The 16,813-nt window shown below is 41.0% G+C and overlaps 1 protein-coding gene across 17 annotated transcripts in view; it reads left to right on the forward strand.

Annotated features, from left to right (window-relative positions):
* The window catches only part of DTNA (dystrobrevin alpha), a 393,012-nt gene that overhangs the window by 353,288 nt on the left and 22,911 nt on the right, over window positions 1-16,813 (forward strand). For 13 of the 17 annotated variants that reach the window (XR_012244518.1, XM_073631546.1, XM_073631548.1 and 10 more), the window contains 2 exons: window positions 9,953-9,973; window positions 16,265-16,424. Coding sequence is in view for 16 of the 17 variants with exons in the window: in XM_073631546.1 (XP_073487647.1) it covers window positions 9,953-9,973; window positions 16,265-16,424 (181 nt within the window). In the remaining variant the exon portion in view is untranslated. The remainder of the gene's footprint in view (window positions 1-9,952; window positions 9,974-16,264; window positions 16,425-16,813) is intronic. The other 4 variants (XM_073631550.1, XM_073631551.1, XM_073631555.1 and 1 more) reach the window with 1 other exon arrangement.

A 16,813-nucleotide genomic window follows, 5' to 3' on the forward strand; every position in this document is an offset into this window, starting at 1 on the left:
TTTGTTGTGCTTTGTGCCTTTGTACATCTTAAGAGCTTTGTCATCATGGTGTGTATTTTCTTTCCTTCTGTCATATTCATCAATTAATTTGCCTTTGACATATGCTAGCATTAGCTCCTGTTCGGGTCTGGTTTCTAAAGCATTAATATAAGCAGTATATATCTCTGGAGACTGCAGAGGAGCAGGGCAACAATATGGTTGTCTTTAATGTCCTCTCTGATGGTGCGCAGCTGCTTTATGATTTCTAGCATAGCTTTTACGTGGTCACTCATTTGCTGGCCTTCTTCTAGTCTTATCTTATACAGCTTTCTTAGCAGAAACAGCTTGCTGTTTAGGCTTGAACGCTCATGCAGTTTTTGTAATGAAGTCCACATACCTTTGGCCGTTTTCTCTGTTTTTCTGTGGATAAGCTGGTCATTTTCTACTAGCAAGCTTATAGACGCATTTGCCTGTCTGTCCCATGCCTCCGTCTCTCTGTAGGCCTGTCTGTATTCAGCACTTGCCACAAGTTGTCCTTGCTGAGAAGCATTTCTAGCATGAACTTCCACAGCTGGTATTTGGCATTGTTTAGCTTTGTGATTGCAAACTTTACATCTGAACCGCTTGCCTTCTTTCAGCAGCTTGTATACAGTACACACTGACTTGTAGTACTCTCTCCAGTGCCTGGGCCCATAACATCATATCATAGAATACATGCACATTACACTATAACACTACAGCACCATCTGCAGCATGGATAGGTACAATGCATATATATTGTCAGTTTATAAGCAACTTTGCTGTTGCACTTCCAACATCCACTGGGAGTGCTGTATAAACAATTTGTAGAATCAGCTACATACGGTATACGGTGCTGTGTTCCAGCAGTGGGACGGTCCCATCCCAGTCCTGTCACAAAATGGAGTTGGGCTGAGCTCTGCTCAGCTTGTTTTTTGATCAATGAATACAAGGCATCCTCTGATTGGCTGAGGTGAAGGTCATGGTGTCAACCCCCTGCCTCTCCACCTAAGCCATTCATAGGAAGCTTTGTATCTATATCATGTATGTATTTATATTCCGTACAGTTTACAATATATATCACTCCCACCAGGTGTATCTCTTAGTGAAGGAAATAGTTTGTTTGGACCAGCCTAGTCCAAACCAGCTATTTGAAGTTGACTCAAACCCGGAGTTCAGCTTTAATAATCTGCAAGTTTCTAGCTTAGCTGGGTGTCGGCCAGAAATATATATATTTAACTATGTTTAAATATGTTTCATTAAAAAAAGAACTAGAACAGTTGGCAGACCCTCATGTCACCCTGACCTTAACATGCAAGAAGATTTACTCCATAGGTCCTAGAATGGATGGAAGTTTAGGGGATATATAAAGTTTTCATATGGGATAATCTGTTTAACAAATTTTTTTCTACTGGGCTATGGTAGGAGAAGGTGGACTTATCCCTTTAATAGCTATGGCTTTGCCATTAATAAAAGTTTCTTGCAAGAATATTCTAGTACAGTGTAGCCAATATTCTTTGTCTAGTACAGTAAAACCTTGGATTGCAAGCATAATTCTTTCCAGAAACATGCTTGTAATCCAAAGCACTTGTATATCAAAGCAAATTTCCCCATAAGAAAGAATGGAAACTCAAATGATTTGTTCCACAACCATTTATTCATAAGTCCTTTAGTTTATAGTCAATATAAAAAGATTATAGCAGTGTGATAGGTTGTGTAACCATAAAAATGTCCATCCACAAATGGCAGCCTCCACAAGGGAATTAGAAGCAAAATCCAGCAGGAGCTACAGAGCATAAAAGAGAAGAGAGGCGCCTCTTAGTGTAGCAATATGGTTACATTTAATGAAGGTACAACATTTAGCAACTCACATGGTTGATGATAATTAGGAGGCACATCTAAGTATGCAGGCATCCGGGGTAAAGCTGTCCACATCCCCCCGACTCTCACCACTGTCAGTCTGCAATCGTGACCAGGAAGACTACCCTGCAGTAGAGTGATCTGAAAGCGTGGCTTGAACCGATCGTGGAGTGCAGCGTGGAAGGGACGACATTGATGGCGGTGCAGAGGATGGTCTATGTGGACAGCTTTTACCCCGGATGCCTGCATACTTAGATGTGCCCGTTTTAATCATCAACCATGTGAGTTGCTAAATGTTGTACCTTCATTAAATGTAACCATATTGTTCCACTTAGAAGCACCTCTCTTCTCTTTTATACTCAGTTGTGACTTGATGCTACTTTTATATCAAGACATCACTTGTATATCAAGTCAAAATTTATTAAAAATTTTAGCTTGTCTTGCAAAGCGCTCTCAAACCAAGCTGCTCTCAAACTAAGGTTTTACTGTATACCAAAAAAATAAATGTTTGGTATACAGGGAAGGGGGAGTTGCAATGAGGTATAATCTGACAACCCTAAATGAGGTGCATCATAACTGCCTGGAGTTCATTATTTCATAAACAGTTGAGGGTCCACAATACATCCCATTTTGTGCAGTCGAGCAGGATATACTGTAGGTATGTTTTGGTTTATATAATAAAATTGAATTCATTTTTTAATAACCAATGGTGAGACCAACATACGAGAGAACCATATATTGTCTCATTCCTCTGTAGATATAGTAGGGTCTGCCTTAAAGTCTTACTAGCCAGTGTTTTACCCAGTTTAGTGTGTAGCAAGTGGGAATAGAAAGTGGATATATACCCTTTTGCAGCCTTGCAACTTTAACATTTCTGTTAGTGGGTATTCAGACAAGGGATTTTCTTGGTCCCTGAATTGTGCCTCCAGGTTATGGCACACTTGTAAGAATCCATAGAAAACCTACAGAGTACCTTTACTGTAATTACATAAATGAGTACATAATTCCTTCCCATCTGTAACAGGTACGATACCATGGGAGTTTCATATCACAGTATCTGGAATTGCACCAAGTTGAACTATTGCAGTGCCTTGAAAAAGTGTTCATACCCCTTGACATTTTCCACATTTTGTCACGTTACAACCAAAAACGTAAATTAATGTTTTTGGGATTTTATGTGCTAGACCAACACAAAGTGGCACATAATTGTGAAGTGGAAGGAAAATGATAAATGGTTTTCAAAAATTTGTTACAAATAAATATGTGAAAGTGGAAACTCCTGCGCTGTCGGGGGGGGCTATGCTAAAAGGACACTGCTGCAACACCTAAGTACTGATCCAAGGCAGGACAAATGGGACAAAAGTGGGGGAAGATGGTAGTTGCGCTGTGATGAAGGGGGGGGGGAGGGAAGCTACAAAGATATCTAAAGTGGCAAAGTGAACTAAAAAAGCAGAAACGGGCCAATGCATGAATAGATCCTACATGCTAAAAGAACATGGTGGGGATGCAGTGCAGTGCAACATAGCTGATCAACATGACATGTTGCGGGCAGACAAAGCCTAATATATAAAGGTAATCGTGAAACAATGACTGCTTGAATATAGCAAAACAAAAATGCATATACTAACACAAATAGGATGAATAATGACACAATGCAAAAAAAAATATATATATAATGCAAGAAAAATATATGTGGGCTAGTGCCCCATTAGCAAAAACGTGCCAGATCCTGGTGAACTACAAGTGACAAATCCCTAGGACAAACATGAATATTAGTTCTATCATCAAGTCCAAAAAACAAAAACACGTGATGAGAAACACAAAACAAGTCCAATCGTGAAGGGAGGGAGGGGGGATCTTCAGTGAGGACACCTCCGTGTTTGCAAGCCGCTTACCTTACAGCTGTAAGGTGTACAGCCTGTGTTGCAAATGACCCGCAGGTGTAGACGTTCCGTGTATACAGGCAGTGACATGCCAAGCGAAATATAAAAAATAAAAAGTATACAGCATGTAAAAAAACTCTGCGACGACCACAGTGGAGGGGGGGCAAGACACACACACGGGGAGGTTGCACTCACTTTCATGAAGTGAGTGTGGGCATCAATCCATGAGCGCCGAGCTCGTATGCCTCCAGGAGTGTCACCAATCTGGAATCTGTCCCCGTGCCTGGAAACTGGAATATGTCCCCGTGCCTCTCTCCTCAGTGTTCGTCAGGTAGAGTAGTGATGTACAGTGTGAGGGGGAAAGAGACGCGTGATCCCATATAAAAGGTATATTTATTTAATAAAACAAGTCCAATCAACTTACATTTAAAACAATGCTGCAGTGTGTAGTAACTACGAGCGCCGAGCTCGTCTCCTGTTGTTTGTTGTGAAAAGTGTGGCATGCATTTGTATTCAGCCCCCTTTACTCTCATACCCCTATAATCTAGTGGAACCAATTGCCTTCAGAAGTCACCTAATTAGTAAATAGAGTCCACCTGTGTGTAATTTAATCTCAGTATAAATACAGCTGTTCTGTGAAGCTCTCAGAGATTTGTTAGAGAACCTTAGTGAACAAACACCACCGTGAATGCCAAGGAACACACCAGACAGGTCAGGGATAAAGTTGTGGAGAAGGTAGGGTTAGGTTAAAAAAAAAAATATCCCAAGCTTTGAACATCTCACAGAGCACTGTTCAATCCATCATCGCGCAACCGCAAACCTACCAAGACATAGCTGTTCATATAAACTGACAGGCCGGGCAAAGAGCATTAATCAGAGAAGCAGCCAAGAGGCCCATGGTAACTCTGGAGGAGCTGCAGAGATCCATAGCTCAGGTGGGAGAATCTGTCCACTATTAGTCGTGCACTACACAAATCTGGACTTTATGGAAGAGTGGCAAGAAGAAAGCCATTGTTGAAAGAAAGCCATAAGAAGTCCCATTTGCAGTTTGCGAGAAGCCACAGGGGACACAGCAAACATGTGGAAGAAGGTGCTCTGGTCAGATGAGACCAAAATTGAACTTTTTAGCCTAAAAGCAAAACGCTATGTGTGGTGAAAACTAACACTACTCATCGCCCTGAACACACCATCCCTACTGTCAAACATGGTGGTGGCAGCATCATGTTGTGGGGATGCTTTTCTTCAGCAGGGACAGGGAAGCTGTTCATAATTGATGGGAAGATGGATGGAGCCAAATACAGGGCAATCTTAGAAGAAAACCTGTTAGAGTCTACAAAAGATTTGAGACTGGGGTGGAGGTTCGCCTTCCAGCAGGACAACGACCCTAAACATACAGCCAGAGCTACAATGGTTTAGATCAAAGCATATTCGTGTGTTAGAATGGCCCAGTCAAAGTCCAGGCCTAAATCCAATTGAGAATCTGTGGCAAGACATGAAAATTGCTGTTCACAGACGCTCTCCATCCAATCTGACAGAGCTTGAGCTATTTTGCAAAGATTGGACAAAATTGTCACTTTCTAGATGTGCAAAGTTGGTAGAGACATCCCAAAAAGACTTGCAGCGAACGTTGGTTCTACAAAGTATTGACTCGGGGGGCTGAATACAAATGCAAGCCACACTTTTCACATACTTATTTGTAAAAAAAATTGAAAACCATTTATCATTTTCCTTCCACTTCACAATTATGTGCCACTTTGTGTTGGTCTATCACATAAAATCCCAATAAATTACATTTACGTTTTTGGTTGTAACATGACAAAATGTAGAAAATTTCAAGGGGTATAAATACTTTTTCAAGGTACTGTACATAATTGTTTCATAAGGATAAGTTATCAGAGGAGATCCTGAAATGTAGTGAGACATTTTGCCTCAATTCTCATTTTGGCCAGTTTCCGGATGAGTAGATGGTGTTTAAATGAATAAGTACAAATATAGTGGCAGTTGGACCTAAGCAATATTAAAGTGTATGTAAACTTAAAATCTGTTCTTCTTTCAGTATGTTTGGCATTATGCCTTAATGTATACTGTTTTCTAAAGTAATTCGATTTATGTGAATTTTGTACAATGTTTCTTACCTGAAGATCCAGCTAGTAACAGCACTTGTTGCAGTCTGACAGCTGTAAGCGGCTGCCTCACAATTAGCAGCAGCACTGGCAACCTGTCTTGTGTGCTCCTTCAGTTGGCAGCTTGGATGTCTATTAGATTTATTAGCTAGCTAAAAGTATGAAACTTTGCAACGGATTCATTATTTGCAAAAATTGTATACGGTGTGGCATGATGCCAAATATATGGTAAAATAGCTTTTGGGTTTACATACACTTTAATGAAACCTCATCCTTTTTTACATAAAAACAGAATATAATGATTTGCAAATTTCATTAACACATCTTTTATTTACAATAGAAAACATATCTAATGTTTAAACTGAACCATTTTAAGAAAAAAATAAGGTGATTTTGAAATTGCTGGCAGCAACACATCTCAAAAAAGTTGGGACAGGGCCATGTTTACTACGGTGTAGTATCTTTGGCAGGGCAGAGACAAGACTCAGCCTGTGTGTCCTCTCCAGGGTCTCCCCGACGATGTCATCCTATCAGCAGGGTAGGGGGCAGGAGACCTGCAGATCTGGATCATATTAACAAGCAGGCGATTACCTGCTTCTTATAATAAAAAGACTTCCACTCTCTGTGCAGATCTCCAGTTCCTCCTGCCCCCTGCTCTGCTGATAGCATGACAACATTGACTGGGCAGGCCGGGAGAGGAGATACAAGCATGGCCGCATAGCTGGAAGTGAGCAGCGACCGTGGTCTGTTAGGCCCATCTGGACCACGTTCACTGCTTATCTCATGCTGTGTAGCCCGGTTATCAACAGGCCACGGACCAGTACCACTCCACAGCCTGGGGGTTGGGTACCCTTGCATTAAGCCAGTTCTTGTTTGGACATGTGGCTCTGGCCCACCAGGCAAATGGTGTGCCATATAGCCAGTCTTGGCCTGTATCCAATCATGCAGATATACTGCGGTAGGTCGGTTCTCCTGCCCAAACTGAGATACCTGTACGTCAGTCCGCCGGCGGCCCGCAAACGCGGCACGGAGAGGCAGAACGGGGAACTGCCTATGTAAACAAGCCATTTTTCCATTCTGCCTAGTGACATGACAGGGATCTACTGTCCCCAGTGATCAGGAACAGTGATCTCTGTCATGTTCCTGGCAGCCCATCCCCCTATAGTTAGAACATGCTGAGGGAACGCACTTAACCCCTTGATCGCACTTAACCCCTTGATCCCCTAGTGTTAACCCCTTCCCTGCCAGTGTCATTTTTAAATTGATCAGTGCATTTTTTTATAGCACTGATCAATGTAATAATGTCACTGGTCCCCAAAAAGTGTAATTTGGGGTCAGATTTGTCCACCGCAATGTCGCAGACCCGCTAATAATCGCAGATCGCCACCATTACCGGTAAAAAAAATTAAAAATAAAAGTCCCTAAATCTTTCCCATAGTTTGTAGATGCTATAACTTTTGCGCAAAACAATCACGCCTATTGCAATTTTTTTTTTTACCAAAAATATGTAGAAGAATATATATCGGCCTAAACTAATGAATAAATTAGTTTTTTTTTTTTTTTTCGATATGTATTATAGCAGAAAGTAAAGAAAAAAAAATTTTTTTTTTTTTTAATTGAAAATTGTTGGTTTTTTTTGTTTATAGTCTGGGGAAAAAAAGGACGTCAATTGTGTTTGGGTATAGCATCGCACGACCGTGCAATTGTCAGTTAAAGCAACGCAGTGCCGTATTGCAAAAAATGCTCTGGTCATTAAGGGGGTGAATTCTTCCGGGGCTGAAGTGGTTAACCTAATTAGTTGCAAAATGCTCTTCCTTGTTGGCACTACTTACTTTGCCAGCTTTTTGCTGCCCTGTCCCAACTTTTTCGAGACGTGTTGTTGCCATCTATTTCAAAATGACCTCCATTTTTTCCTTAAAAGTGTATATTTTCTTAGTTTAAACATTTGATACGTTTTCTACTTTCTATTGTGAATAAAATATGGGTTTTTGGGATTTGCAAATTATAAATTTTTTTTTTTTTTTTTTTTTTAAACAGTGTCCCAACTTTTTTTTTGAAGTGGAGTTGTAAAGCTGGGAAATAATTATCCCATCACCCGATGTCTCTCTTTTCAACTGAATTTATTGGCTGTATACTCATTATATCTGCCCAGTTCATCAAAGTATTTCTTTCATTACATTTAAGGTAATAATTAGACTTTAAAGTAAACATGTCACAAACCTGGATTATTCAAGCTGAGCTTGCTGAAAATAATAAGCAGGGCAATGTATGAGTTCTCTTTAGGCATAGCTTACTTTCTAATGTTAAAACAATAAGTAGATCCATAAATACATGCTGCTGAATTGGCATTGCAATAGCAATACAATGGCAATACACAAGGTAACACAAGAAAATGCAGCATATAGGATATTTTCTCCTCAACAGCTGTCAAAATACCCAAACAGCAGCTACATATGAATGGATGCAGCTGCTTTTCAGACGACAATTTTCCTCCCAGCTCCTTTGATGTTCCAATCAAGAGTTGTCGGTCAGGAGGCGACCGACAGGACCACCCACTGAGCAAAATGAATTCAGTGTATATCCAAATTACGGTAATCTCTGTGTATGCAGCATGCTATAGGGTACATTTTCTTAGTTTTGTAATAGATTTTGAACGATTTTCAAAACCCTCTGTGTGGGAATCGGTGCTCATAGTGGGCCCCTTGGCAGCAACGTTAAAAACCATTGTCTTGGTTATTTCCAGATTGATACAGTTCCAGCCTCACTCAGGCACCAAATGCAGAGCAGTGTTAATTCAGAAAAAGGAGAACTGCATCAACTGTCTATCTTAATACTGCACTATAATAGAGAAGTGGTATTTTAACCATTTCCAGCCCAGGGACATCATATAACGTCCTTGAGTTTCAGTGGGAATATCTGAATGATGCCTGCAGCTACAGGCATCATTCAGATATCCTCTTTTTCAGCTGGCGATTCTGCGCACCGTAAGAATGATCAAAGCAGCAGTTCAGACGCTAGATCGTTCTTACAGGCGACAGGAGGGGACATCCCCCCCTCCCACCTCCCTCCCATGCTTCTCCGGGCTCTCCCACGCCATCGGGGACCCAGAGAAAGAATCGGCCGCTGCTGGATGACGATCATAGAGATTTCCAGTGACCAGATGGTCACCAGTCATCTCTATAACCGTTGGAGGCCCGGGCGCGACGTTATGACGTCACGTCCGGGCCACGCTTTCCAGCCTGTTTACATTCCTTGTAATAGGAATAAAAGTGATCAAAAAAATTAAACGAGAAAGTGTAAAAAAAAAAAAATAGTAAACTAAGCAATACATTTTTTTTTTTTTTAAAGTACCCCTGTCCCCGGTAGCTCGCACACAGAAGCGAATGCACACGTAAGTATGTGAACACCATTCAAACCACACATGAGGGATCGCCGTGTGCGTAAGAACGAGAGCAACAATTTTATTGCTAGACCTCCTCTGTAACTCTAAACTGGTAACCTGTAAAAAAGTGTAAAGCTTCGCTTATGGAGATTTTTAAGTACAGAAATTTGGTGCCATTCCATGAGTGTGCGCAATTTTAAAACGTAACATGTTGGGTATCTATTTACTCGGTGTAACATCATCTTTTGCATCATATTAAAAAAATTGGGCTAACTTTACTGTTTTGTTACTTTTTAATTCATGAAACAGTTTTTTTTTCCAAATAAAACACATTTGAAAAATTGTTGCGCAAATCCTGTGCGACATAAAAAGTTGCAATGACCCCCATTTTATTTCCTAGGGTGTCTGCTAAAAAAATATATGTTTGGGGGTTCTGAGTAATTGTCTAGCAAAAAAAATTATGATTTTTACATATAGGAGAGGAGTGCTAGAATAGGCCGGGATGGAAGTGGTTAAGAAGGAGAGCCTATCAGACTACCTATCCTATCAGACATTTTTTGTGGAGTATGGAACTTTAAATGATTTTAGTGTTTGCACATATGCTGTTCAAAATAAAGAATGTTGCTGTTTTCTCAAAGCTGTCAACTGTTTCTAGTGTACATTTCCTTTGTAAATTTATGTTCTGTTATTGCATGAACATTTTACAGGAACAAGAAATGGGACAGGCTGTAAGTCCTTTGTTCATCATTGTCAGTGTTGGAGTGTTGGCATGAGATAACAGACCACCATACTGACCTTTTAAAAAAAAATGGCTTAAAAAAATAAGAGATAGATTTCTTAGATAATTTGTTTTGGTCTAAATAGCATTTTTTTCCTTGTGGGCTCTTATGAATCTGCTTAACTGCACAGATGTAAAACTGTATACACTTTAGGCAAGCATGAATTAAGGATATAACTGTATTACACTTTTATTATGTCTTTAATTGTGTCTTACAAAAATAATTGTACACCTGTATAGATAGAACTTTTTGGATTTGAAATATTTATTGTTAAACACAAATCAGTGGTGTCATTGCCTTTGTAAAGGTAACCATACACTAGATTGTGTAACAATCTTAAAGGATACGTTAACCTTTTGTAACATGTTACATGTTACACTCACATTCATGGTGTAACATGTTACATATGCACCGGCCTCTGTTCCCCACCCAATTCTCCATTTTGACAGCTAGCGGGGGATCTTCTTCCCCTGCTAGCTGCCACAATCTAAAAATAAATAATCTGTGAATGGGAAATTTACAAGGTCCAACAGCCTTTGCGACACTATTGAGTGCTGTGGTAGTTCATTGAGCTTCCTGTCAGTGTAACTGCCTGTCCGTATTGGAGTACGGGCAGACAGGTACACAGGCAGTCTGCAGGACCGTGGCATTACACCCACTATCTGCTGATCATGGGTGCAAAGATTTACAGGTTCCCAACAAAAAAATTAAAAAAATAATAAATGCAAATTTTTTTTACCTGCAGAAAAATGTGCATTTATTATTTTTTTATTGTAAAGGTGAACTTAAACTTTAAATTTAAATTTCGCAGCTAAAGCCGGCCAAGGCCGCTTGGGTGGAAATAGTAATTGTACAAGTAGGGAAACTGCTGATAGGGTGATATTGGGAGGTGCGCATGTGACGCCTTCGCTCTGCATAGCTAAACCAGGGAAGTCAGCTCTTCTCACTATTCATACTTGGAACCAACAGACAGACTAGGATGCCAGGAGGCAGTTGGATCGTGCCTGCACATTCAACTTGCCTACAATGTCACTGGGCATCTTTACACTATTATTTATTCACTGAGCTATTATTCATTAAGCTATTATTTATTATTATAACTTACATTCCAAAAACATTCAGACCTTATATGATCAGGTATTTTAGAATGCAGAAAAGCTTCTGATACTGCATGTTTGTGTTAGCTGTGTGTGTACCTGCATAGTTTTATGAAGGTAAATAGGCTGTGTATGGTTTTTGTTTTCTATGACACCTGTCAAAGTTTTGATTTCTGAGCTCAGCATGATGGTGAAACTGGTTATGGAAGTAATCCCCAGGTTGCATTGTTTGACTTTTTTTCCATGACTGTTTCATTAACCACTAACAAAGTCAGGGGAGACTAATATTGCCTAAACACGTTTAAAAAATCATTTAAAAAAACGATTGATACGCCCAAACATTCGACATTCGAAACATTAGTGCAGGGGTAGGCAACATCGGCCCTCCAGCTGTTTTGAAACTACAGGTCCCATGAGACATTGCAAGACCCTGCCAATCACAGGCATGACACCTAGAGGCAGATGCATGATGGAGTTTGTAGTTTCACCACAGCTGGAGGGCCGAGGTTGTGCTACCCCTGCACTAGTGGGTTAATTTCAATTATCGAAATGCATAGTTTTATGAAAACAAAAACGAACCATCATGTCAGATTTTTTGAGCCTAAACGATCAATTTTCTAAACATTTGTAGTGGAATTGATTGAAAACAGTTAGAAAAAAAATCTACAGTGCATGTTAAAATGTAACTCAGGATCGTGTAATCGATTGACAAAGAATGCACCATTTATCTTGTTATCGATTAGGCGACATATACCAATACAATGATGGCAATATCACATGCACGTTCGACAGATCTTTAGAAATCCGACTGATTTTTTTCCAAATGATTTTCTATCCGTGTATGGCCAGCATTAGTTGTCGTTTCATTGCACTAGTTCTGTTAAAATCTGTGCAGATAGATTGCTGGACAGCTCCCATTCTCTCAACTATGCAATGCAGGTTATTTTACATGTTACATTGAGCCTTAATAATGTTTTACACATTATGCACCATAATCATTGTAAAAAGATGTTCTTTATTATCTCGCAATAGCAAATATAAACCGTTTCATGTAATTAAAACATGTAGTGAATTGTTCAGTAAAGTGGTGCAAAAAACTATCAAAGCACAGACCCATAGCAACCAATTAAAGCTAATTTCTTGATTACTCAGACTACAGTATACAGGAATGTGATCAATTGCTGTGGCTTTCGGTAGATACCACATCATTGCTTTGAGCTCTGCTTTGCTGGTTAAGACTTAGAATTTGGTACCATTGAAAATCACTTTTAAGGGCATAGAGAACTATAAAGCAAGAATTTAAGAGCTTATGTACTGAGCTATGATGGAATGAAACCTGCCCCTCACTACTTTATAACTGTACCCCTGTTTAGAGTACAATTCATCTTATCTTCAGTAGTAAATATGTCTCAGAACTTTGCAAATATGTTATAGTTGATTTCCAGGATTACAGGCGAGGGTTACAAATACAGTGGAGACAGAAAGTATTCAGACCCTCTTAAATTTTTCACTCTTTGTTATATTGCAGCTATTTGCTAAAATCATTTAAGTTCATTTTTTTCCCTCATTAATGTACACATAGCACCCCATATTGACAGAAAAACACGGAATTGTTGACATTTTTGCAGATTTACTAAAAAGGAAAAACTGAAATATCACATGGTCCTAAGTATTCAGACCCTTTGCTGTGACACTCATATATTTAACTCAGGTGCTGTCCATTTCTTCTGATCATCCTTGAGATGGTTCTACACCTTCATTTGAGTCCAGCTGTGTTTAATTATACTGATTGGACTTGATTAGGAAAGCCACGCACCTGTTTATATACAGTAAGACCTTACAGCTCACAGTGCATGTCAGAGCAAATGAGAATCATGAGGTCAAAGGAACTGCCTGAAGAGCTTAGAGACAGAATTGTGGCAAGGCACAGATCTGGCCAAGATTACAAAAAAATTTCTCTGCTGCACTTAAGGTTCCTAAGAGCACAGTGGCCTCCATAATCCTTAAATAGAAGACGTTTGGGATGACCAGAACCCTTCCTAGAGCTGGCCGTCCAGCCAAACTGAGCTATCTGGGGAGAAGAGCCTTGGTGAGAGAGGTAAAGAAGAACCCAAATATCACTGTGGCTGAGCCCCAGTCGGGAGATGGGAGAAAGTTGTAGAAAGTCAACCATCACTGCAGCCCTCCACCAGTCGGGGCTTTATGGCGAGTGGCCCGACAGAAGCCTCTCCTCAGTGCAAGACACATGAAAGCCTGCATGGAGTTTGCTAAAAAACACCTGAAGGACTCCAAGATGGTGAGAAATAAGATTCTCTGGTCTGATGAGACCAAGATAGAACTTTTTGGCCTTAATTCTAAGCGGTATGTGTGGAGAAAACCAGGCACTGCTCATCACCTGTCCAATACAGTCCCAACAGTGAAGCATGGTGGTGGCAGCATCATGCTGTGGGGGTGTTTTTCAGCTGCAGGGACAGGACGACTGGTTGCAATCGAGGGAAAGATGAATGCGGCCAAGTACAGGGATATCCTGGACAAAAACCTTCTCCAGAGTGCTCAGGACCTCAGACTGGGCTGAAGGTTTACCTTCCAACAAGACAATGACCCTAAGCACACAGCTAAAATAACAAAGGAGTGGCTTTACAACAACTCCGTGACTGTTCTTGAATGGCCCAGCCAGAACCCTGACTTAAACCCAATTGAGCATCTCTGGAGAGACCTAAAAATGGCTGTCCACCAACGTTTACCATCCAACTTGACAGAACTGGAGAGGATCTGTATTAGATCAAAAGGATGCTTCTACTAATTACTGAGCAAAGGGTCTGAATACTTAGGACCACGTGATATTTCAGTTTTTCTTTTTTAATAAATCTGCAAAAATGTCAACAATTCTGTGTTTTTCTGTCAATATGGGGTGCTGTGTGTACATCAATGAGGAAAAAAAAAATAACTTAAATGATTTTAGCAAATGGCTGCAATATAACAAAGAGTGAAAAATGTAAGGGGGTCTGAATACTTTCAGTCCCCACTGTACATATGATTTGCACCATTTGTTGATCATTTGCTTGATAAATGCTCTCCATGGGTCTTTGCAACTAATGTTTCCAACATTTTAATACCTAGGCCATCTGTTAAAAAAAATGTGATCTGATATTGTTGCAGGGGGCCTCCAATGGTTTACAAATAAAGTTGTAGGAAAGAGGGTACCCTTCTGTGTTACTGCACAGAGGGGTAAAACATTTCTGTTACAGCTTTACAATTGAACACTTTTAATCGGTTTATAAACAGAATCATTAAACAACCCGTGATAAAAAGAACCTGGACAAATGTTTTGCCTTTATATGAGCAAGGTAATATGTGGTGATAGAAATACAGGAGCTTCCATCTGTGACTCTTTTGACAAGTTGCTAGTCTCTTACCCAGAAGAAGCCTGCAGGTCAATATTTCTGACCTAACTGTCCCCAGGCTTGTTATAGGTCAGTGAAAAATAGTAAACACAAAGTACACAACACAAACAGTAAACACAAAGTAATGCACTGGGGCCCCTACAAGCCTGTCCCAATTTTTGCACCTACTAAAGTATAATTCCTCACTGTGCCCAACATTGCATCCTCACTGTGCCCAACATTGCAGCCTCACTGTGCCCAACATTGCAGCCTCACTGTGCCCAACGCTGCAGCCTCACTGTGCCCAACATTGCAGCCTCGCTGTGCCCAACATTGCAGCCTCGCTGTGCCCAACATTGCAGCCTCGCTGTGCCCAATATTGCAGCCTCGCTGTGCCCAATATTGCAGCCTCGCTGTGCCCAATATTGCAGCCTCGCCGTGCCCAATATTGCAGCCTCGCCGTGCCCAACATTGCAGCCTCGCCGTGCCCAACATTGCAGCCTTGCCGTGCCCAACATTGCAGCCTTGCCGTGCCCAACATTGCAGCCTCGCCGTGCCCAACATTGCAGCCTCGCCGTGCCCAACATTGCATCCTTTCAGTGCCCAACATTGCAGCCTCTCTGTGCCCCCATTGCAGCCTCTCTGTGCCCCCATTGCAGCCTCTCTGTGCCCCCATTGCAGCCTCTCTGTGCCCCCATTGCAGCCTCTCCGTGCCCCCATTGCAGCCTCTCCGTGCCCCCATTGCAGCCTCTCCGTGCCCCCATTGCAGCCTCACCATGGAAGAGGAAGGAAAAGGAGAACCAGAGATCACAGAGTGGATAGCCGCTGTTACAGCTAACTTGCCTCCGGTCTGCTCGCAGTCACACACAGCCCCGCCTCCTCCTAACCCCGCGCCTGAGACAGAACACATCCCAGCATTGGGTTCGGAGGAGGCGGGGCTGTGTGTGATGGCGAGTGGAGTTGAGGCGATTCCAATGCCTTCGCTCTAGATGCGACAGCCCTTATGGGGCCCCATGTGCATCTGGGGCCCCTGGGCTGTGCCCAGGTGTGCCCGCTGGGAAAGACGGCCCTGGCCGTGGAACCAGCAAAAGGTCAACAATGGCAGCTTGTATATTTCTATTATTAATGGTTTACTTTACTATGAGAAATATACCCCATCACTTGTATGCTTTTTGTGCAAACCTTTAATAAAAAAATAAAAAAAATCTGGTCACATGTAGAGTCTTTCTAACATGATTGTATTCCTGTTCAAATCACACATGTTCACAACTATAACACTTAAAATGTGCTGTAATGAATCAGTATTTTCCAGATAACTATGGGTAAGGTGATCACCCAACATTATCCCTAATGGAATGAGCAAAAATTGACCTTTTCTATTCCAGAAAGGAATGTTATAGGCCATAATTATATGTGATGGCGCCCCCTGTCTCTTTATTTTGCATTTTCAAAGCAGTTCATCTAGTGATACAAACTATTAATTTTTTTTAGCACTCCTATAGAGCCTGCCAAATGTCATGTGCATACATTTCACCCATATGTTTTGGCAAACATTATTTTTACCCACGTAACTCAACGTGGAGCCAGAGAGTGCTGGACCCCTGTCTTTTTGGGCTCCATGGCAGCTACTGTTGCTTCAGTTACCATGCTGTTACATTTGATGTTTAATCTGATGAAGATTTTTTCTGTTTACATAAATAATAATTATATTTACTACATTGAATGATTACCCTGCTGACTAACTCTGATTTACTTTTCAGACTCAGGGGGCAGGTTCCCCTCGCTCTTCTCCCAGTCACACCATCAGCCGGCCTATCCCGATGCCTATTAGATCCGCATCTGCCTGTTCCACCCCTACTCACACTCCTCAGGACTCCCTGACTGGTGTTGGCGGTGATGTGCAGGAAGCATTTGCACAGGGTATGGCTAACCAATGATCATTGTTTAGACATTGACGCATGTAATATTGTATATGCTCTAGATCTATCAGTTGCTTGTGTATTTTTAGGAATTAGTATTCCAATTTCTAACTAGTTTGCATTAAATAATATTTTATAAACCTGTAATTTGCAGTTTACTTGGGGCTCATTCAATTTTTTGTGGAGCAGTTGTATGTCAACATGTGCTGCACTGAATATAAAGAGCTGCTCATGCGTCAAAATGTCCTTAAAGTGGAACTTCACCCAAAAGCCTCAGACTTCCCTGCCCAGTCTAAATTTATCCTCAGATATAACAAAATTAATATGATATAAAAATTTATTGGAAATGTAAATGTAGGCTGCTTTGGGTCACGTTGCCTAATTCTATTA

This window comes from Aquarana catesbeiana, linkage group LG05 (assembly GCF_042186555.1).
Source record: "Aquarana catesbeiana isolate 2022-GZ linkage group LG05, ASM4218655v1, whole genome shotgun sequence".
In the NCBI taxonomy this organism is placed as follows: domain Eukaryota; kingdom Metazoa; phylum Chordata; class Amphibia; order Anura; family Ranidae; genus Aquarana; species Aquarana catesbeiana.